Raw genomic sequence first — 22,462 nt, 5'->3', positions numbered from 1 at the left:
ATATCCACTTCCTACTGAGGCTGGCAGCTACCCAAAGCCACTGCTAAGCTCTTTGGTGAATTTTAATTAAAATACCTCCTGTGACACTTTTGTTCAGGAGAAAGCATAATATTTAGCCACATCTGGAATTTCTCCTTCAAATCAAGTCATTCCCTGTGTGCTCTGTTGCTGTCTGAAGAGGTACTTACATTTCATATTGACTTTGTAACCCACAGGTAGCTCGATGCCTGCTGTAGAAACGATTTTCCAAATCAATTTTAGTCTCTCCAATGAGATCATCTGTTCCCACGAAGTCATGGTCATAGATCAGGACTGTGAGCAAGGAATCCTTGGGGAATGTAGCTTGGATTTCAAATGATCTACAGCAAAAATTGAGACCTACGTGCAGTCAAATCAGTTTTGAAACCTAAAAGACTAAGTTAATGAATACTGTGCAAACAATGTGTGGACAGTGTCTCAGTTCTAATAAGCAGAGGGGTTTTTTTGGTTGTGTTTTTTGTTTCAGTTAAATATCTGAACATACTGGAAACACACAGTGCAAAAGTATTTTCTTTCTCCTGCTTCCCTACCACCCCCTGTACAGTTCTAAGATTGTTCCTACCTGCAGTAGACAGAGGAATGGGACAGAGCTGATCAGCTGCAATGATTTATCCTGAATCCAATAGAGGTGGCAGTATGGAAATTACAAGGCTAACGAAGCTGTATATAACAGTTCTTACATGCTTTTCAGAACTCCCAAAAGGACATCCGAGTCTTTTCTGTTTTATTCCAAAAGCTCCAGGTTAAATATTGAATATAGGAATCTGGGGGCACCCAACAAAATGATCAGGCAAAAGCTTTAAACAAGTCTCAAAAAAGCAAAGATCAGAACTCCCTTTTCACTCAGTGCTTTTTTCAGGGACAGGAATTGTTGTCATTGAGATGATTAGGGAAGCTGAAAATATAAAAGTGATTTTAAAAGGGATTTGACAAATTAGTGGAAGACAGGACATCCTCATCAGCACAACACCGGCTCCAGATTTCTCCAAGGCACAGGCAAAACTGAGCTTTGTCTCCTGAAGGACAAGTTTTGTTCTTTTTCTCAAAGTGGCCAAAGTCAATTTTGTAGCAACAACAGAGCAGTTTTTGGAGGAGAGAGAGGCTTGAGAACGGTCTGGGATTGCTAGAAGTTGGTGTGGCCATGCTGACCAGGGCTTCTAGGATGACGAGAAGCGGTTACCATGACTGATGCTACTGCTGCAAAGGAGTTGCTGGTCCAGTCACCCCAGTGTTGCCACTGGCAGCCGCAGCAAGGACTATCCAAATGAATAGCCCATTCCTAACCTTGTCTAAAACAAACACAGTGGTGATTTCCCATTCCATCTATATGCAGCTATAATGGCTGTGCTTTACATTTTATCACAATGATGGTTCAGTTGCAACCTCTACTAAGGAAGAGCTTAGATCACAGACACTGAGATGGCATGCTATGCAGGGACCACTCTGTTCTTGTCTTTTCTCCTTACAGTTTTTTCTTTAAGTCTCTGCTTTGGCAGACAGGACCCTGACCTTGGGGGCTTTCAGTCCAATATAGTATAGTTTCTCTGTCTTAATGTTCTTACAGAATAACTCCATCCCAATTCAAAACATATTCAACCTTCTTAAAACAGGGAAACTTACTGGCAAAAAATCACAGCTATTAGCATTAACAATATAAATAAGTATAAAGCATGAATAATACAAAGTTGATATTTACTGACAGCTTGCCCCTGGCTCCCCCATTCAGAAGGCTGTATGGGTTCAAGAAACTAGGTTTTTTTGGTCCTCATCCTAAAATTATGAGATTTATTTGGCACTCAGTTCAACCTGAAATAGCAACAAAGATTGTGAAATCACACTTTACTGTGCTGACATTTATTTCACTTTAAAGATAACAATTGCATTAATTTGTACAGACGAGATAATTTCTTGCCTCATTTCCTCTCATGCATCATTTTGCAAAACCTCTCACAGATTGCATTCCATGTGTTTTGACTGGTATGAAAATGAAATAATTTATAATCATACAGGATGACACCAATTCTCAACATTTTAATCAGTAGAATTACAAAACATCCAAACAGGCAGAAATCAGCATGTAATAAACACTTTGTAATAGTAACAGCAATAGTGGTGGCAAGTGGTAAAGCAGAAATCACCCCTGGATAAGCCATCACTGACCTTCCAAATATTGGATTTAGCTGCTTGGGAATGTAGTTTTCCCTTTCTTTAATTTCCGTGTTGCCCAGTCTCAGCACAATGTAGGGATCTGACTTGCCATCTGGATCAGCTGGGCTGAGGTTAAACGCCTGTTGGGAAGAAAGACTGCGTCCTCAAAAAGTTTGCTTAAATGCAGCATGGTCATGACACAGGACTGTGGGTTTCCTATCCAGTCCTGGGGGTTCTGAAAGTGCAGGGGCTTTGCTTGCCTCACGTGATAGAAAATTTGGCATTTAGCTTTGCAGGCTACTGGGAAAAGATGATCTGGAGGAGAAGAGAGTTTGCAAAGGTGGAGCAGATGTAAGTGCTGTCCCACCACTAAGATGGAAAAAGAGATGAGCAGGAGAGGCAACGCTGAGGAAGAAGCTGGCTGCACAAGTGCATGTAGGATTCAGGAAAGGTTTCCAAAAATATTGGTCCGGATCCTTGAACAATGCAAAACACAACCCTTCAGACTGTATTTACGAGATGGCTTGGAAATCTTTATATTCAGGAAATAAAACAACCTCTTCCTATTCTTCTCTTCTGTTTTGTTTGCCATCGCCTCTTTGCATGCCATTCTTCCCCTCTTAGATCACCTGCAGCTCTCTTGTTTCTCTGAAATACCAGCTCCTTCTACCCCTTTCACTTCTGACATCACACTCTTCATCTTGTCCTCTATATTTCTACCTCTTTCTTCACCCCATAACTTATTCACCACATCTACCACTTTGATTATATGCAATTCACAGCACTGAAAAAATATGCTCCCATTTCCCCCTTACTGAGAAGGCTTTGTTTAAATGTGTGTCATTTTGAAATAACTCTACTGATTAAAACTGGCGGCATTTGCATAATGTGGCTGGAACAGGTTGTCCATACTATGTTAGTTATGTCTCTAGCCCTTTCAGTTTTCAGTTTGAACAAGTAAAGTGATTCTCCAGTCTTGTGATTTATCATGAGGAATATGTAATGTTTTCTACTCTGAACACCCATTTCTACAACATGAAACATTGTATGAAATATGATTAAAAAAATTCTACCACATGGATGAGGATTTTCAGAAGCTTCACTGCAAAGAGGTACACTGAGTTGAAGAGAAACGTCGAAGTTATTTTGAGGTTAGAAGAACATCTGTCTACTTACTGCCACAATATAAACCCTGATGAGGACTTTGACAGAGTGGTTTGGTGGTATTCCTTGCAGGATGCGGGGCTGCCCTCTGTCCAGCAAGCTGCCATCCTCAGGACTTGGGTATATGCAGAAGGAGCCCTGGTAATACACTGGCTTTTATGTCCCTCGAAAACAGATCAAGTACAATACAAAAGCAACCCTTTGAATGCAAATAAAACATCATTCATGCAGCCTATGCTGCAGCACATACATATACACCACACATTTTGTGTTACCCCTCAAAGGGAACACAGGCTTCAGGGCACCTAAACGTCATCTTTTAAAATGTCTTTGCTCTATGACATGGTACTATCATCACATCTAGATGATTGCAAGAAATACTTGCATGCTCTTAGCTTGCAATAATTTTATTATTTAAAGGACTAACACAGGGGGTTTAAATCTAGTTTTCTTAGTATTAATATTCTAAAAATAATATTTTGCCCTTAACTGTATATTTGCAAATGGGTAATTCCACTGAGTTAGTTTCACAACAGTGTGACTAGAATCCAACTGCAGTTTTGCAACCACTATACAACTCACATAAATCAATATTGACTCACGCTGCTGAGTAGCTCATACTGCCTGAAAGCAACTAGCAAGTAATTTGAACAGAAATTTGCATTGCAAACTAATAGAGGTATCAATGAGTTTAATCAGTTCCTCTAAACTACAAAGTGCTTGAAATCCTACTAACATTATTCATGCTTTGAACTACATTTTCAGATTGCCTAATGGTGCCCTGGATCAGGCTGTGCAATTGTTTTCAACTGGAGTAGCTGTAAGGGCCTCCATTTAAATTCCTGAAAATTACGTATAAGGTGCTGTAACTGATAGTGCAGTAATAAAGTTGCATTAGCGGAATCTGGACTACATAATATATCTCTTCTTCCCCTTCTGTGATTTGAAACTTTTTTGTAATTCCTTGTTTCAAAACAACAGTGAACACCTGGTGTTGGATGCTGCTTTCATCTATCAAATAATGGGAAAGGAAAAATATGACTCTAGATGCAATAAAGGAGAAAACTTTATTTACAACAAACTGTCAATGTCTTTTTCCTTCATCTTTGGTATACCTGAAATATGCATGAAAACATAAAGTCTCTCAATTATTACCCATTTAATCAACTTTAAATCTCACCTTAAATTTTCCTATTATTCTGTCTTCAGAATCAGCATGAACTTCGTCATTAGATTTTCCTCTTAAGAGCTGGAAAGTTTTCACCCAGTCCTCAAAGTTATTAAATTCACTCTCCAAGTCTCCTTCATAAATCTTTGAAAATAGGAGAATGCTTATTTTTTGTGGTGCAGTGAATGTATTTATAGCAACTTTCTTATTACAGGATGACTAGAAATCCGTTTTGACTCAAAATACAGATTTTAATAAAACCAAGGTTTTGCAAAAGTCCTTGAGGAAAAGAAGTTAATTCCCCTCTTAAAACAGGAGCAGGTTTGTCCTTAATCAAAGTCCTTCCCCACTACTGGAACAGCACGCTAATGCAGCAGGTAGAACTAGCTCTAGAAGGGCCAGAATGAACATTTATAAGCCCAGTGTGGATGTGCTGCTCTTTGCTTCTGTTTCCTCTCTGCAATGTGCCTTTGATGTACTGACCCGTTCTTTATGTTAATGTGTCAGAACATGAAAGCAAAACAGACGCTAACAAAGTGCTGTGGGGACAGAGCTTTAGGATAGGTAAAAAGACCAAATAATTTTTAAAAAGATGTTTTTTTCTTTCAACACTCTCCCCCTGTAATTTATGAAGTGTTATTCAGTGTGAAATCGAAGGGCCTAGACTAGGGCCATCTCTTAAAAAATGGAAACAGCAGTTTCAAATTCCCCTTTATTCAGCTACAATCTAATCCAAGCAGTCCTAATCTTTTCAAACCTCCTCATCTCTCCAGTCATTTTGCATGACCCATATAGTTTTCTTTGAATTCCTTCTGTCATTACCCAACCAAATCTACTGAGCTGAATATCACCTCCCCATCAGGGAGGATGCACTAGCAATTGTAGCAATGCTTGCCATACTCTTTTTTAAGTCTTTCTTAATAGGCTGTAATATTTCCAACACAAAATTTGGAATTTCCAAATTCAGCGTTTTACAGGTGAACAACAAAACTGAATTTTCACTTAGTCTCTCTGGGTGTCTCCATACTGGTAAATTGAAGGTCTAAGGCCAGGCAGGCCACATCCACCCTACGAGACCCTGGTTTCCTCTGGGCCCCATATGCTGATGTGCAATGTCACTATCATTTTGTGTGTTTTATTCATTTCAAAGTGTCTGAAATAAATGTAAGGAGGGTATTGCTAAACTCAGCTTTGGGGAGACAGTGAATAACAGCCTTACCCCTCAGCCTTACTTCTCTCTTACCTGCAGTGTTGTTAGGTTTGGCGTTTCTTTCTGGTTCCTTTTCGATGTCTTATCCTTCTTCTTTTTGTCTGGATCCTCTTCTATGAGCAATGCAATGTGGTCAGAATTCTGCTTATCTGCAAAGATTTCATGACCATGTAGGTTTTTAGTGAGCAAACCACATCAAATGCTTCAGATAAGGATGCAAAATACATTTTGAAGATTCCCCCTCACTCCTTTTCCATTCATTCTTCTACTCCCGAGCATAGGGTCCTCTCTTTTCCCACCGCTCCTCCCAAGCAGAGAGGTGACATTTTATCCTCTCTGTGGCTAACAGTCTTCATGATGAGCTTGGTGGACCAAGTGTGATGGTGTCCTCTATCACTCCTTCCCTGATGGCCATCTTCCAGAACACCCTTTTCCTTTCTCTCTGACTCCTCCCAGATGCAAACTAACAGGTCTTAACAGCTTTCACATAAAAATTTAAGGCTCATTTAAAACTGGAAGCCGCTATTTAGGCTGACTGGTACTTTAGATATCAGGTGATCCAAGTCCTTCTCTGCTCAAAGGCATCACAAAACAGAGTGTATCTCACCTTGGGAAAGCTCAGAAGTATGAGAAATGGGAGGAGGTATCTGACCAACCTGAAGCTAGACTCCAGACACTGAAAGGGGACTTTGCAACAAATAGAGGGTGAGCCCTAAAAAATGGCACTGAGATGGTTCAGTTCTTTGGCTGAAATCTGGATTTTGAGTTCACTTTACTTTCATTTTTTTGAGTAGTTCATGTGTGTTTGATATCAATAAATATTTAGAGATATATATATGTATATATTATATCAGTGCTGTCCTGTATGTATAATGCTTATCATCATAGGTGAAAATATGTAACAAAAACTATCAGAAGAGAATTTACAAGATCTGAAGTCATCAGTCAAAAACAATATGCCACAATTGCCTGAATAGCATGTGGGTGGATGTCACAATGTCAAGTAAATTTCTAATTGTAAGTGAACATCACACCTTTGTAGAACATTTTCTATCTAAATATTTCCTCCATGTGGACAAGTGAATTTCACTCAGAAAATGATGTCTGCCTCATCTCTCAGCAGCCCTGATGATCACTGAAACACCGTCAGCTGCTATTTCCAGAATGATACCATCTGACATTTAGGTCATGTCTTCCATCCAGAGCAATCTCAACACCTCCTTTAAAATAGAAATCACCTCAATCACTGGTGAAGTGCAGTCAGCTCTGGCATGGGAAGATGTTATAGTTTAATTCTGAATAGCAGCTCTGTGTAAACAGTAAACATTTGTTTTCCTTCCCAGTCTGCTCAAGCAGTCACATTTGTCCAAAACACCCCCAATTTTCTAGAGCTCTGTTTGTGGGAGCACCTGTTAAGCCATGGAGCATACATATATGGAGACATATATACATACACATACACAGAGCCTATTTCTGGCCAATTCTTTTAGGTTCTTGTACAAAAATTTTTCTACTAGAACCTGAGCTAGACACAAAGCTTTTCAGCTATGGAAGTAACACACATGAGTATGGAGTCTCCTAGCAGAAGCTGTTCCTACATCATTGATCCTGAATTGGATTCAAAATTGAGAGAAGCTTCTTTTTCTGAACCTGTTGCAAATGCAATCTAAGATTAGGATAATCTCCACCTTTTGTCATTTCGGACTTTGACTTTGCAAATCTTTGTGCATGAGATTTGAATGACAGGAAACTCATGTTAACCCAACACTGCCTGTGAAGTTTTAACCTACCCACCATCTGATCAGCTGTAGAGGAAAGAATCCCTTATACTGGCAGTAGTCTGTTACCAGACATTAATTGTGGATGGTAAAATAGTAGAGAAACAAAGTATTAGTAGGCCAAAATAATAGAAAAATGCAAATAATTTACTTACTGTCTTCAGATTTTCCCTCACTGGAAAAAGTTCCTTTTGCCTTTCAAAAGAAAAAGATGATGGACAAACTCCTCATTATGAATGTAATACTGAAAAGGAATCATTCAGCAGTAAATCTACTTTTACAACATTGCTCATCCATGAGTTTTGAGCATGCTGGGTGACTTGCCTTTTGCATTTTGAGCACAGAAGCGTAGTATTTTGACCACCAGTCAAAAACATTTTCATCTGATTCATCTGCAGTTGTTCTTCTTCTCCTCTTTGTTGACCATCGGGTGGATTTTTTCATATCCTACCAAAGCGTGGGGAAAACACTGTTGAACTCTAGAACCGATTAAAACTAATCACTTGACTCATTACATCAAGCATGAACAGATTTCTGTGAAGAAAATGTCAACCTCCAAGAGCTAAATAAAATGCAATATGAATAGAGTCTTTGTCTTTTATTCCAAGACACTTCATCATGATCATCATATTAGTAAAGCTATCTCTATATTACCTACTGATGATGACAAAACTTTGAACATTTGAGAAACTTTGAACATTGCCACAGGAGCAACACATACAACAGGCAAATCTACACAGGGAAATAGGTAATGATGTTTTAAGGGATGTGAGCATTCAGATACAAATTGGTTTCTCCCACTTAAGTCTGCAAGTATTTTAAGAACTCCCATTATTACTTTATTGCCTTTTGGAAGAAGAAAGAGTCCTAACAGTTGCTGCAGTTCAACTGTTCTCTTCTTACAAAAAGCTAAAATCTGATCCTGAATATCACCTGCTCATGTGGCACATCTTACTAACTTCATTCTTGCCTAAAGATTGGCCCTTGTTAAACAGTGTTTCATCCTTTCAACCCTTACAGAGAGTTGTCATCTTGGCTGGGGAGGCTGGAGCAAAGATAGATAACTGGGAATGATAGATACGTGGGAATGATAATTAATATAACACAGATAGTTAAATTGCAGGGTTCCCTTTAGGACTCTTTTCTTACTATACTTTGCTGTCATACATTAACATCGTTCTGTACCAGATGAAAGATCCAGACTGGTGTGTACATGTAGGGAACAAGACATCCCTGCAGTTTCTTTCACCTCCTAATTATGAAGGATGCTGGAAACATCTGACCACTATCAAACGTTAAAGAAGCATGCTTTATGTAGCTGCAGAAACAGCTTCTGAAATGAAAGTCAGTCCTGCGTCCTCTACTTTTATTGTTGTTAATAACAGAATGATTGTGATGGGAGAAACCACAGAGAAGGGAGGAGCATGTGCATCTGAACAAAAAATAATGTGTACAATCTAGAGCGTATACTGTACTGTAAATGCCATGCTGACCAGAATTGCCTTGTTTTCCTGTACTTTCCAATCTTCTTCTACTGACAGACTGACACCAGTTTTATACTTTGACCATAAGATCTTTTGGATACAGACTTTCTGCTCCACGTTTGTACAGCATCTTATACAAGGGGGCTTTCATCCCTGCCTAAATGCCATGGACACGGGAACAGTCATTCACAGGAGAGTTTTGCAATTAAGGAGATAATTCAAAGCCAGGAAAAGCAAAAATGCTACTATTCCAGTAGTACTTGTCCATGAGATGAATATCTAGCACAAAAGGAAAGAAAGGAAGTATCTATTAATGGAAGTAATGAAATTATGTGGGGTCAAAGCCGCATTGCTAGCTAGTTCTCTCAAGGGCTAGCAAGACAGCGTGGGTATTAACATCAGTACCTAGAATCTCTAATCCTGAGATAAGTAAGAGATTACCATTTTATAAGGAAGGGCTAAAGTCTGCAAGACTGCAACAGAAAGTTAGCTGGCAGCTTCAGCTATACCCACCTTCTGTTTTCTTTCTTTCCCTGGTTCAGAGGCAGAGTGCTCTGGTTCAGGGGCAGGAAGTGTTGCAAGATATGGGTCTGGTTCTACCACTGTACATTTACCCTGCTCCACCTCGGCGTAGATGTGATCAGCTAAAAATGGTTCTTCTCGGGATAACTCAGCAGACTGGGATGACTCAGGTGAAGCTGAAATTGAAACTTTGCAAGTTAGGTAAGATTTTGCCATAAGTGCTATAATCACATTTGGTGATCATCAAATGGTCATATCATTAACTACACTCAACACAATAAAGCATATCTTCTAAGTATGTGCCTGGTGTTAAGCCTCTGAGTAGATCCTTTGTCTTTTTATTTGGGGTCGGGATTGGACATTTACCTTTCTGAATTTCTACAATGTCTAGTCTGTTTGGTGTAGCTTGAGGACCCAATTGGGTCTTACATAGGAATTGCTTAAGGCAATTGATGGTGTGTGTTCCAACAAGAGTACTCCTCCCAAACGCTCTCCAGTCGACCACACAGATGCTTAGTGGTGGATGCAAGAGTTCATTTTCAGGCAGCTCCTAGTGGAGGAGGACAGACAGCAGTATGAGAATTGCTAGAAAATATAGAACATGTATAGAATATTTGTTGTGCACAGCAATGAGACTTTTACTCTTCCCTCCCTTTTCCTCCTCAGCTATTAACATACTTAAAATGCAAAATGCATACAGTATAGGCAATACAGTTCTGTCCATGGTTTTCTGGAAAGTCTGGAGAAAGCCCTGTCCTTAAGAATAGAGTGGACCGTATGCACTGTGCTACTGAGTTAAGTCCCATGCTGTCATATATGAGCATCTCTTGTTAGAATAAACTGGGAGAATTAGGAACGTTTAGAAGGAATGAATGCTGTGTTGGAAGTTACAAGTCTTAATGCCACTGCTGCTGTGTTGAAGGCTATTAACCCTACCTGCCTCAGTTTGCCCAACCATGAGATGTGGACACTGGGTGGTTACATGCCTTATAGGATGAATTACAAAAGGAAAAACAGCTCTTTGGGCATGTGATGTACAACAGAAGCTAAAAATACTGTAGCAACTGTACTTCAGTATCCAGGTTAGTGTTTTGATATCCTTTTGTCTTATAAATAAACTTCTCTCTTGATGCTAGCAAATCGAACAGATTCTTTTTTTCTGATGCTGACATTCGTCTACTGAAAGTACCAGCTCTTATAACCCAGCCAACAGGTGATAATTAAATTTCCAGTCCATAACAGCAAGTGTTTCAGTATGAAAAGTTCCAGAGCTCATGAGCCAGAAATGATCAATCCCCTTAATAACCCAGTAACACACAAAAGAATATTAAAAGAATTGAAAGAAAATAAAGGAAACTCAGCACTACCCTGCAAAATGGGAAAGGAGGAGGAAAAAGTACTAAAAATATTTCTTTTATCTGCCAACAAGTTCCAACCTATCAGTAAAAATCTGATTACAACATATTTCCTTGCCTATTTGGGACATAAGATGAAGAACATCATCTTCTTTTATCATATAGTTGTAGCAGAAGTCTTCTAAAGCATCTTCAAATCAGTAGCTTTTGCATAAGAACTGATGTCCCTTAGTATTTCTTCAAGACACAGAGGACATTATTTGACAAGAAAGGAAGGAAATTAGTAATTAACACCTTGCCTAACCAGAGATCGGACAGGTAAGGAGCAGCATGCTGTACGCACCACTTCAAACCAGTCTGCAAGGCCACTGAAATTGGGATTTTTCTTGTAGCTCTGGATGACAGAGGATTTCACTCCTTTCCCTGCACATTCAATGAGAACCTGGGGGCGATCTACAGAAAGGAGCTGGACTTTCTTCATCTCTCGAACACCCCAGAACAGGACCTGTAGTGGGCAGAGAGAGAAACATCGGTAGCCTGCAGAGACCACTCAGTCTGGGGGAAGCCACTGCTGGAATCCCATCACCTCGTATCCCTTTGGAAATGCAGGAAAAAACCAAACAACTTAAATCTGATATCCAATAACCATCAGGATTATGGTGGAAGTTAAAGCAATTAATAACATCCAACTGTTACCAAGAAGTTATTGCCAACAGCAAGCCATAATAATCATGTTTGCAAAGCTGTCTTTTCAGCAGGGCAAGGGGACTATCCATCTGAACAGCAGGGGTTTGGTTTGTTTAAAGTGTCAGAGTTATTGAAGGAGCAAACAAATCCCGTATGAGCAGAGGTGATTAATAGAGGTTTGCCAGCTGAGCTAGCCCTCAGGTCTGCAATGGATGGTGGAGGTCTCCAAGCAGCTTTCCTTCAAAGGACCATGCTCCTGGTTTGAAGGATGAGGAGCAGACAGGGTCTGTAAAATAGGGGTCTGCAGGAAAAATGGGACTTTATACAGCACATGCTGGGGGGCCCTGAAAGAAAGGGCTGGGGCAGCGAGGGATGGTTATGTTACTATTGGTGACAGAATGAATCTCATGAACCTGAAATGAAGACTGGAACCAAAAAGGAGCGTGGAGGGGCTTTGTGGACAACTTGAAGGCTGGCAGGACTGGGGATTTGTATGAGTCAGGGAGTGGCAAGGGGCACTGGAGCAGAGTGAGGGTCAGTGAGATCCTGCTCCATTGACAGAGGTTCCCAGTTAAAATCAGGGCACACTTCCATAGTTACATTTCCACCAGCATGGGGTATTAGTTTATACTAGCTTGACAAAAACAGTCGTGTTATCTTCATCCTGTGTTATTTCCTTGCTGGATACCCTCCAGAAAGGCTATATTTGGGGAATATGTATATTTCACTTTATATACATGCACTTCAACTGTAGACCTGTTCTCATAGCAATTTAACTATCTGGATCTGGATACAATTTCTCCAATTTTAAGGTGCCTGAGGTATCAGACTGAGGAGCGGAGTTGTCCTGGGCTCCCTCCAGAACCAAGGGAGACAGAGATGCACTTCCAAAGTATAAAATTGGATTTTATTTCTTTTTAAGATCTGAATCACTCTGGGAGGGTGGCTGCTCTACTCAGCTGTCCAAACAAGAAGCATACAGTGAGGATGCTTCTAAGCTGGGTACTTTAGAGCTGGTTGGGATGAATGTCACAGCAGTGTAAAATAGAAAATGTACAAGCAGCACAAAGCAATCCTACTGCAGAGGCAGTGGGAAGGCCTTCATAGCACAATACTTAGCGGAACACATAAGTTTAAGGATTTAAGTTGTCCCTTTAGCATCAGCAGAGTAGTTCATGGGCTTATTTACCTTGCAGGGTTGGGTGTAAAAAAACTGCTAACAGAAACTCTTTCCTATGTACAGAGAACAAGAGTTTAACTAAATGATCCAGCAGAGCTAACAACTGTTCTCTCCTTTTCAGCAGCTCAGTAGCTTGATCTTTGAAGGCAAAGCTGGAACTGCTTCTGGGCTCCCGAATGAGTACTTCTTGGGAAGGGGCACCAGGTTATGCAAGCAGGGTCTGACTTGGCACAGCAAAATGGGCAAATAAGCAGCTGGTATGAAGGCTATAGGATGAGTGACAGCGAGTGGTGAGGCTGGGCAGCATCCAGGCATTATACTAACATGAAAACCTGCCACATTTCCCTGCTTTCTAACATAAGGGGAATTTGGGTCTAAATGGTGCAAGAGAGGAGGGGAGAGAAGGTGCAAACATTTGTACACAGGCAGGTGACATTGCTTGGCTGAAGTTTGGGACCCAGAAAAAGCCTGGGAGGTGACTGGTGTAGAACTTCACCTCCAGCGAGGTCAGCTGCAAGGGGAAGCTCTCCATCTCCTGCAGATACTTCCCTGGGCTGCACACAGTGCAGGTCCATCAGCCACACTCTGCCACAGGAGAAGTCCCGTCCTGGCAGGCAGGGACTGAGATGTAGCCTTTGCTGGCCCCAGGTGGAAGCGCCTCCTCACATGCCCAGCCTCAGAGAATCAATTTGATATGAGCTTACCACATTTTTTTTTTATCCATATGCTATTTTTACGTGATTCCTATTGATCGGGATTTTAAAATCATCATCCCTTACTGTACAGTTCAGTAAGAGAATAAAAGGAGCTGAGATTTGGAAACGGAAATATTCTAAGTAACTCACCTCCACTCTGTACTTGCTTAAAACAGGTCGAATGTTGGCTGGGACTGGGTAAATCTGGCCAACATCTGGTGGATCCAGTGGGGGAAGTCTGTCTGGATCTGACTCAGGAATCTGAAAAATTAAGCAGTCATAACTCAGGCTGTTTTTCTGAAGAATAAAACCAGTATCGGAAGTATCTGTGAATGGTACGTAGAACACATCAATTTTATGCAGTTTTGCAGACCCATTGTAGAGCAGACAGGTTGTGCTGTGAGAGGAATGTGACCTGGATTGCTATCTGTCCTGCTGTGATGCTAAAACACTTGGCAGGAAGAGTATTCGATAGATTGGGTTTATGCACCTTTCTGAAAAAGAGTCTCCTTTGTCCTAGCAGGACATAGTCTGCCCTAAAGACATGCATGTACTGAAGCATGGTAATTCTATTTCTTAAAATAGAAAGCATGGTAATTCTATTTAATGAAAATCCTGTGCAAAACTGCTTAGAAGAGTTCCACAGGAAACTTCTAGATCTGATTTTAGTTAAAAAAGGCTGGTGAACAGACAGTACACGTCAGCTAAGCCGCACATTTGCCAGACAGACATAATGCTCTTCAGCCATTATGGAATAGCAGTCCTGCATTATTGCATGCTGTCAGCATTTGAGAACTTGCAAAGCACATCTCCAGCATTAGGGCTGGGTCTTCTCTGTGCAACTACTAAAATCTTGCAGCGGGCAGCACTTAGGTTCTTTGCACGTGATTGCACATAAGCCTGCCCCACGTTCAGGAGCTTATCTGGGCATACGCGACTGCCCTGTGCTAGGTGGGTGGGAGGAGAGCACGCTCCAGCGTAGCTCTGAGGCTTGACCATCTCTTTGCCTCTTTGCCGTGCTCCAGGCTCTGCTGCCTGTTTGGTTCACCTTCTGTGGGAAAGCTCCCTGGCTTCATTTCCCAATCCCTTCCTAATTTTCAACTGTGTATTTATGACCTCCTCAGTCCATGCAGGGCAGATCTGAAGCCTGGCCTGATTTAGCAAATTTCTACATAAAAGAGTTGAAGCTAGCACCTATGATCAGTCCTACCAGAAGCTCAGGCTGTGATAGCAGAGAACAGTAGGAACACAGGTTTCACAGGTGAGCTAACCTCACTCTCCTCAGCTTTCACATGAAGTACGGTACCCAAAGCGTACTGTACGTATGGCTTCTGGGAAAAAGAAACACAAATTCTGGAGTGCTTCACCGTTCCTAAGCTAACTTGTCACTGTTGAAAGGTGAAGCAGCTGAGATACAGCTCTCAAAGGACACGTAAAGTTGAAGTTTTCTGCTTCTTTTAACTAGGCCATCTGTCTGTTACCTGCAGCTATGTACAGTTGTGTGGGAGTTTAATTAGCATAAGGAAGAAAGGATGTGTTCCCTAGTACCGTGTAGGTAAGGAGGACATGGGTGGAAAACGTATCTTCTAGCATAGCACCTGCAGCATATGTGAGTATTCATATAATTAACAGCAGTAATTCACATGCACATGTTTACTGCCTTTTATCAGTAAAAATCCAAACCAATTCATTTAATAGATTTTGTGGAACTTGAGGCCAGAGATCTAGGTCTAGTTTTGTTGTTCCACAATGTATCTGGTTTCTATCAGCCACCTCTGTCATGCTGTTTAAAAAGCCAAACAGAAACACACAGCTTCGTGAACAATACTTGCCTGTCTAAAAATCCACCTTCTTACCTTTATTATATTCAGAGCTTCTAACTCTATATTAACTGACATTAAACACTGCAAAAATTTACCCCATAATAGATTAACTGGCACTTTAAATAAAACAAGAGGCAAAGACCACCTGAACCAGATCACATACCAGATGTCATGTCCCTGCACACAGTTCACATCTCAGGGTACCCACTGTCATTGCATTATCTGACCTGGGTACTGATGACAGGTGATCAAGAAAAATGTATTCATCTGCATCATACAGTGCCTTATGCATATGTAATTTCTAAACTGCACCATTTATTTTAATTTTTTTTAAACTAGAACATACATAGCTATTTGTGTCTCCTCTTACAGCTGTGAGAAGGGATTAATTCCCAAGGACATGGCTTAGGAGAGGAATGCTGGCGAGATCTCACATTTGCGGACAGAACTGCCTCATAAAGAGTTTTATTAAACTGCACTCCAGGACTGCAAAACCTAAGACTGATATCAAATCAAGATTCCATGGATCTTCACTTTTGTTCTTTTTAAGTATTGCGGTTAACTGAACAGTTCTCCGATATATTGCAAGGTCTGCAGTTTTCCAAGACCTATCAACCACTAGTGGAGTTGAGAGTGTTTCTGTATTACACAGTAAAACTCTGTTATTTTCAGTGAAATTAGCTTGGTATAACTCAGAAATGACTTTGCTTCGTGGCCACAGTGAAACTGCACAGAACAAGAAGTGAAGAATGATCTAGCACTCAAATGACAGTAGAGGAAAATACCCACAAGCTGTGTTTACAAGGGAATTTTCTCTTTTGATTAAAAAAACCCCAATCAGTAAATCCGGAGACCAATTCAAGCAAAATCAGGATTCCTAGTATTCATTAGTCTGTATTTTTTTAGTCTACTATTTTTCTAAATGCCAGGATTCTTTGTTATAAGAATAATTTTATCCCTCCAGCAAGACCCAGCATAATAGCATTCATTTTGAGAAAGGAGCATTGACTTCTTATACAACACTTCTTCAGCTGAACCAAATGGTACCTGCAGATCAGAGTTATCGAGTACGGTATGTCACGGGAAAGGTTTTGGGCTCAGAATGAGAATAAATTAGTGGTGAGAGATTTTTTTTTTCCATCCTCAAACAGAGCATCATCAGGAATCCCCTGATGTTGGAAGGAGCCACTGGCACATCAGCTCTGCGAGTGCTTTGAAGCCTGGCAGATGTTTATATCTATCTTTTCCTGAAAATTTCTTTAATGTCCGTATTGCTATTATCTGCCACGTGAGATGCTGTAGAATGTCGTCACTGAGAAGAATAATACAGAGTGTGAAAATAAGGACTGCAGGGTCTTTACTTACAGTTCTTGTCAACTCTCTAGAGAAGACTTAGGGGTATATTTGGATATGTCCCAGAAGCAGTGCTGCTTCCCTTGTCCCAAAAGATGGCAAAACAAAATACAATGCTCTCTTTGTTCACCAAAAAGTGGATTTCAATCAAAAAATGAGAAAATTATGGCTAAGGTACTAGACTCTATCCCTAGATACCCACCATAATGAGGAAATGTTCCATGTGGTGTCATATCTCAGGCTTTCACCAAGAACATAATTAGCCCATCATGCTTTAAAGCCTGTTTTATCTTGGGATTATCTGTAAAACGTGTCACGGAGTTCCACATTTTTCCCATTTCAGATTTCAGAATAAACTGTTGTAGGTTTTCAGCACAGAGAAGTTTCCTCTAATTGGTGGCTCTGCAAATTCCACTGAAATTCCCTGAAATCCCAGGCACCATATACCCCACTCATTCATCTGCTGGGCTAGCCCCAGAGGTAAGCTGAATTTGCCTTTTGTCTCGCAGTCGTAACATTTCTCTTAATATGTTAGGGGTATCTGAAAACTCAGTCTCCCTAATCCAATCCTTATTATTCACCGCTTCCTTTTTCTGAGAGTGAAAGCTTTGAGAGCTTTGAGGTTGCTAAGGTCAGGGCCATGCGCTACTCCAAAGAGCAGGTCATTGTAAGGCGGTGGGATTTTCACAGTTGTTTCTCAGGCCAGAGCCTAATTTAGGGCAGGGCAAGTGACGGGCAAATGAGGCTCAGAGCATGTGAGGGGCTGGCAGTGGTGTGTGCATGAACAGTGGCCCCTGGCAGGGTGGAGGGAGTGACAGAGATTGCATGGGGACTATGAGGTCCAACAGCAGAATGATCCTGCTCCAGTTGCAGTTCCCATTAATTCAAGAGGGTGATGGGCCTTGATGCCGCGGCTGCTTTTGTGATCCCAGGGTGTAAAAGTGTAACGGTCAAGAAAGTCTAGTTTACCTCCAGAAGCTCAAATGTAGCAAGAAGGTCTCCTCCTGAGAGATCTCCGCAATACACTGGGTGGTAAGAAAGTTTAGGTGGTTCATAGTTTTGATCAGCGAGTCTCACCACAGGGGCAGCCACTGTAGACCCAATATACTCTGCCTTACCCTAAATAAAGGAGAATAAGGGTGTCAAATGCATTTGAATTTCACAGCTGTCATAGGAGCCAAGATGATGCAGAGTTCAGTGGTTTTGAAAAAAAACCTTCTCCTGAAGGAAAGAGCAAGGTAAAATGCAAGGCAGCTATGAAAATGGAAGAGCTCAGTGCTTACTACCTCTTCAGAGCATCCAAAGTTTCTGAGCTCTGTATTCAGTCAGTGAGACTGTGTCAGAGTTTGCATGGTCAGAGATAAATCCATGTCTCCCCAGACTTAGATATAATATTTACAGTTGTGTGCAAGGGACGTGGGGGCAAGGTGCTTCTGATTTCTGTAAGCCAGTCTTTGGGAGCAAGATTCACTTGGGAAAAAACAAGGCCATGGCTTTGCAAGGATATAAAGTGAGTCTTGGGGCTCTTTTCAGATGTTAAACTGCAAACCACTGTAACAGTGAGCTCCATTCAGCAAGGTCATTCATTTAATGCCTATTCAGTGACACAGCTTTGCTTTCACACCGGCAGTAAGATGTAAGAGCCCAGGTTTTTACTAAGAAAGATTTAGAGTTTACCACTGCATCGTCATCATACAGCTCGATGACGATCTCTGGTGGGAACTGAGCAATCTCCTCTCCATCACCATGAAGCACAATGCTGTTGAAGAGCAGAGTCTGGTTCCAGGTGGGGGATAATGTCTGAGAAATGATCTAACGAAAGAGAGGAAATGTTTAATGAGCTATGAACTGGTTGGTTGGGAGTCCTTCAGCGGGACATGCTGATCTGCTGGTGACATCCTTTCCCACAGCCTGAACGATTCTTTGTCTGAGAGACCACATTTTTCAGCAGCTATTCCCAGCCAGAAGATGATTCTTTTGCCTTGAGGCCAGTATGTCCTGTTTCTCCATTTCCCTGTTTGCCTCACAGACCCCTCACAAGTATATCAATACATGACCAACAGTCTGTGTAGACAAAGCTCAGTATTAAATTCAGAGGAAAGCTGTTGGTTTAGGAAAGCAGGCACATGTCCAATGCTATTAAAATAAGGCCTTTGCCCTAATCCAAGGCCAGTTTTTGCTTCTCCAGGGTACATTTTTTCAACCTTGTTTTTACTTCAGTGTAATGACACATAACACTTAATAATAATTAAAAAAAAAGGTATTTTAATATATCACTCATAATAAATCAGTAGTTTTAAATTTGTTGTAATTTGGCTTATGTGGATGCTTATGGCATTTCATCATAGACAATGTTTATATCGTCTTGGCAGGAAGTATATTTAACAAAGATAACATTTAAAGAGGAAAAATATGCCAACTGCAAAATGACTCATAACCTGCTATCGTTCTTTCGAATGGAAATAAGGCTCTTGACTACAGTTTATTGGCTTTCGGCTGACAGTCTTCTAAAAACATGCAAGTTATTGGCTACAATATTTTATTCAGGCAGTGAATAAATTTAACACTTACGTGCCTATAAAATGCTATTTTTTCTGGGCCAAATTCTGCTTTCCTGAATCTGGTGCATCTAAATACTAACTTCATTGGCTTCATTCACCAACTTTTATTAGAAGTTACAATCACATTACAGGAAAAAATCAATTCGTATCCTTGAGACAAAAGCAGCACCATCACCTATGACTTAGAGCAGAGAAAGGTTTTTGTTTCCTGCTTCCTTAGGCACATGCTACAGAACTTGCTTCCTAAGAAAAGAAGGTGTCAGAGGAATTTTAGAATTAATTAAATTAAAACAGTCTTCTGTGGAGTTTTTTGGGGAAGGAGTTTTTTTGGGGGGGTTAAACACTTTTTCTGAAGCAAGACCATGTTTGGCCCAGCAATGGGTTTCTGCTTGTGGCACGGCTTTCAGAACTCCCAGTCCCATTTCAACTCCAGGGTAGTTGTAGAGGTCTCAGGACCTCTGAAAGTCAGTCCACGTGTTCTGTGAGGAACCGTCCTCCTGCTCATTTGCCAGGGCTGTACTTCAGCCTTTCTTGCTGGAACTCTTTAGAGGTTTCCCCTTCTCTTGAGAGGCTCCATCAAATGTCCGCAGGAGACCATTTGCCCCCTGGAGATGCCTGAGGGAGATGTGAGACCACTGCTTATGGGCACATTTTTGCAGCATTTAAGTGATGCAGAAAGTCTCACGCCTCTCTGTTTTCAGCTCATTTCAACTTTGCCACTCTAAACCCACCAGTGTGCTTTGCTGAATTCCATCGCAAAGAACTGTGCTGGCTCACATGGCTACAGAAGCCATATAAAGGTCTTCACTCTTTTCTCAATCGTTGCACGCATAGACTATAGGAAAAAAGAGAACTGTGGGGGTTCATCTTCATACCAAGCAATGACAACAGCCCAAACTTAAAACATGTAGAAAAAGATGTAGAGAAAGGTAATTCACTTGCTGCAAAGGTCCAGCAGCCCCAGAGAATCTGACATCTGAAGGAGTTAAAATAAATTAGTGCTACTGCACCTCATGTTAGAGTAGTGGGTTACACTTAAACTCTTGACTTGCTTGCAGTGGACTGTCAAGAGCTGCCCTTTAACAGCAAACATCTAACTTTCCCTGCTAGGTACCTCCTTGCAAAACCAGTAATTTTCCTTTTCATGGTTTAATTGGAAAAAAAATTGTGTTTTCTTTTACTGAAAGAGACTTTGGAACTTACCTTTGTGGTCTGGCAGTGTGATGTGAAAGTAACTTTTGCAAAAGGATCGGAAAGTCCAGTGCTGTCAGCTGCAATGAGCCCCCTTGCCTGATACATGTGGGCTCTCAGCTGGAAGAGGTGCGGGGCTACATCATTGCAAAGAAAACAGTAATGTCAGCTTCATAGAAATGATGCAGCACATAGGTAGGAAGGGAAGATTCATCACCTGCTGTCCAACCAGGATCTGACAAGGGGAACAGTTGCTAGTGCTGTCTTACTAAAGAAACACGAGACACTCAGAAGTTGTGTAAGAAAGACTTCTGTATTCACTTAAAATCAATGTCCGATGTAAGTCTCTACCGCAAGGTTGTTAACTGCCAGTTTTTATCTCCCATCACTGGTTTATCTACTAGGTGTTCAACATGGTAGCTTCATCAGGAGAACTGAAGGATGCTTCCTCATTACAAGGTGGAGGGTGCTTCCTCCATTACGAGGATGCTTCCTCCATACGAGGAGACAGACCCATGGGACAGGGAATAGAAATTGCAAGCAAACAGGTCCTTTCTTTCCCTGACATCTGCAAAGTGTCACTGGCAGGACTGATGACTTGGCAACGAAACCAGCCTTTTCTGATGAAAAGATGCCAAGCCGTGATCATCTTGGAACACTTTTACTTTAAACAGAGGTTGTGCCACCTCTGAATTAGAGCTTTTGGGGCCATGTCTCTTAATTGCTAATATGGAGAAGAAACAGTGCCTTACTTTTATACAGCAAGTAGGCAGGTGAGGGCACCACACTGTGCCCTGAGTTGGCGTTAGATGGTAATTCAGTCTCATATCCTACAGGCAAATTCTCCATGATGCTGTGGGCATAGCTGGCAGGTCCAAGCCATAGGTAGATGTCCACCTTTGCCTGCACGGTCCAGCCTAGCGGACGCTTGCCTGGTAACTGAAGGAAAAATCCACCCATCACCAACAGGCTCAGGAAAGAGAGACGGCAGAGTCCTAGCAAGCCAGAGTAAAATAAAGAAGCATTCACTGAGTTGATATGCTGATAAATGGCATTTCTCCACAGTGAGTGGCCCTGAGACTCATTTAGCACAAGGAACTTCTGTGACTCTTCAGGAAGAAATGAGTAGTTTGCTCAGTTGAAAGCCTATGTAAATAGTATACTGCCTAATATGCAGAGGTTTGTGCAGGGTACCTAATAGCTGCAAGCATATCAGTGCTAGCTGATACCCTACTTTTCCCAGACTTCAGCCTACCTTCCATTTCATGCAGTTTTGCTGGTCTCCAATAGTAAGTCCCACGTATTACTAAAAATATTACTCCATTGGGCAGGTCAGAAAACATATTCCAGTATAAAATGTTACTAGTCTTGACAAACAATACTGTTATTTCCTTCTTGTCCCTTCCCACTTCATCTAGCTCTGCTAAGCTCAGTGTTTGGTATTATCTGTTCCTAAGGTAATTCTTGATATTGAAGGGGCTAGAGAGTTAATTATGGTATTTTTTTGTTCATGCAGGCAAATAGTACTGTGCTTAACAACTACCTATGGCAACTATCAGAAGCTTAGATATTTCTATCTGCTCTTTAGCCGTGCTTTATGGGAGTGCTCTCAGCAGCTCCAGGTGAAAAAACACTAAAAAGTCATTATATGAAGTTACTATTTTCTTGTGTGTTTGGGCTTTTCCTGATGGCCATAGTAACAATTACACTGCATAATATTCCACCGCTGGGTACTACCAGTCACACTGCCTTTGTAGGATTATATCCACTAAGACTTTCCTTCAAGATGAATTGTCCCATAACAATATTTTGGACATACATTGCACAAACCTAGGCACATTTTAAATAGCAAACATAAATAATTGCTGTAATTACCTCTGAATACCTAGGTTTCCCTGTTATCTGGGTTGCTGCCTGCTGATCTCTCACCAGTCTCATCCCGGACTTTCATGTGCTGCATTCTGACATCTTGGCCAGCAAAGAGGCTGTACCTCTTCTATCTGTTTATGTATACAGCTATAGATAAACAATGCTAATAGTTGCCATAACAAGTAGTGAGAGAATTAATTACTCATACACCAAAAGCCTGGCAATGATACAGTGC

The 22,462-nt window shown here is 41.1% G+C and overlaps 1 protein-coding gene across 1 annotated transcript in view; it reads right to left on the bottom strand.

Moving 5' to 3' along the window:
• The window catches only part of FER1L6 (fer-1 like family member 6), a 136,233-nt gene that overhangs the window by 17,137 nt on the left and 96,634 nt on the right, over positions 1-22,462 (bottom strand). Inside the window, exons 19-33 of the mRNA XM_075495478.1 lie at positions 21,111-21,297; positions 20,371-20,495; positions 18,284-18,418; positions 17,576-17,725; positions 13,581-13,691; positions 11,212-11,373; positions 9,880-10,063; positions 9,505-9,689; positions 7,832-7,954; positions 7,663-7,702; positions 5,763-5,878; positions 4,532-4,663; positions 3,364-3,489; positions 2,200-2,327; positions 189-359 (exon numbers count right to left, since the gene is read on the bottom strand). Coding sequence (XP_075351593.1) covers positions 189-359; positions 2,200-2,327; positions 3,364-3,489; positions 4,532-4,663; positions 5,763-5,878; positions 7,663-7,702; positions 7,832-7,954; positions 9,505-9,689; positions 9,880-10,063; positions 11,212-11,373; positions 13,581-13,691; positions 17,576-17,725; positions 18,284-18,418; positions 20,371-20,495; positions 21,111-21,297 — 2,075 coding nt within the window. The remainder of the gene's footprint in view (positions 1-188; positions 360-2,199; positions 2,328-3,363; positions 3,490-4,531; positions 4,664-5,762; positions 5,879-7,662; positions 7,703-7,831; positions 7,955-9,504; positions 9,690-9,879; positions 10,064-11,211; positions 11,374-13,580; positions 13,692-17,575; positions 17,726-18,283; positions 18,419-20,370; positions 20,496-21,110; positions 21,298-22,462) is intronic.

The sequence above is a fragment of the Mycteria americana genome, chromosome 2, assembly GCF_035582795.1.
Source record: "Mycteria americana isolate JAX WOST 10 ecotype Jacksonville Zoo and Gardens chromosome 2, USCA_MyAme_1.0, whole genome shotgun sequence".
Classification (NCBI taxonomy): Eukaryota; Metazoa; Chordata; class Aves; order Ciconiiformes; family Ciconiidae; genus Mycteria; species Mycteria americana.
Note: the sequence above shows the minus strand (reverse complement) of the source record. Positions and strands in the feature narration are given on the sequence as shown.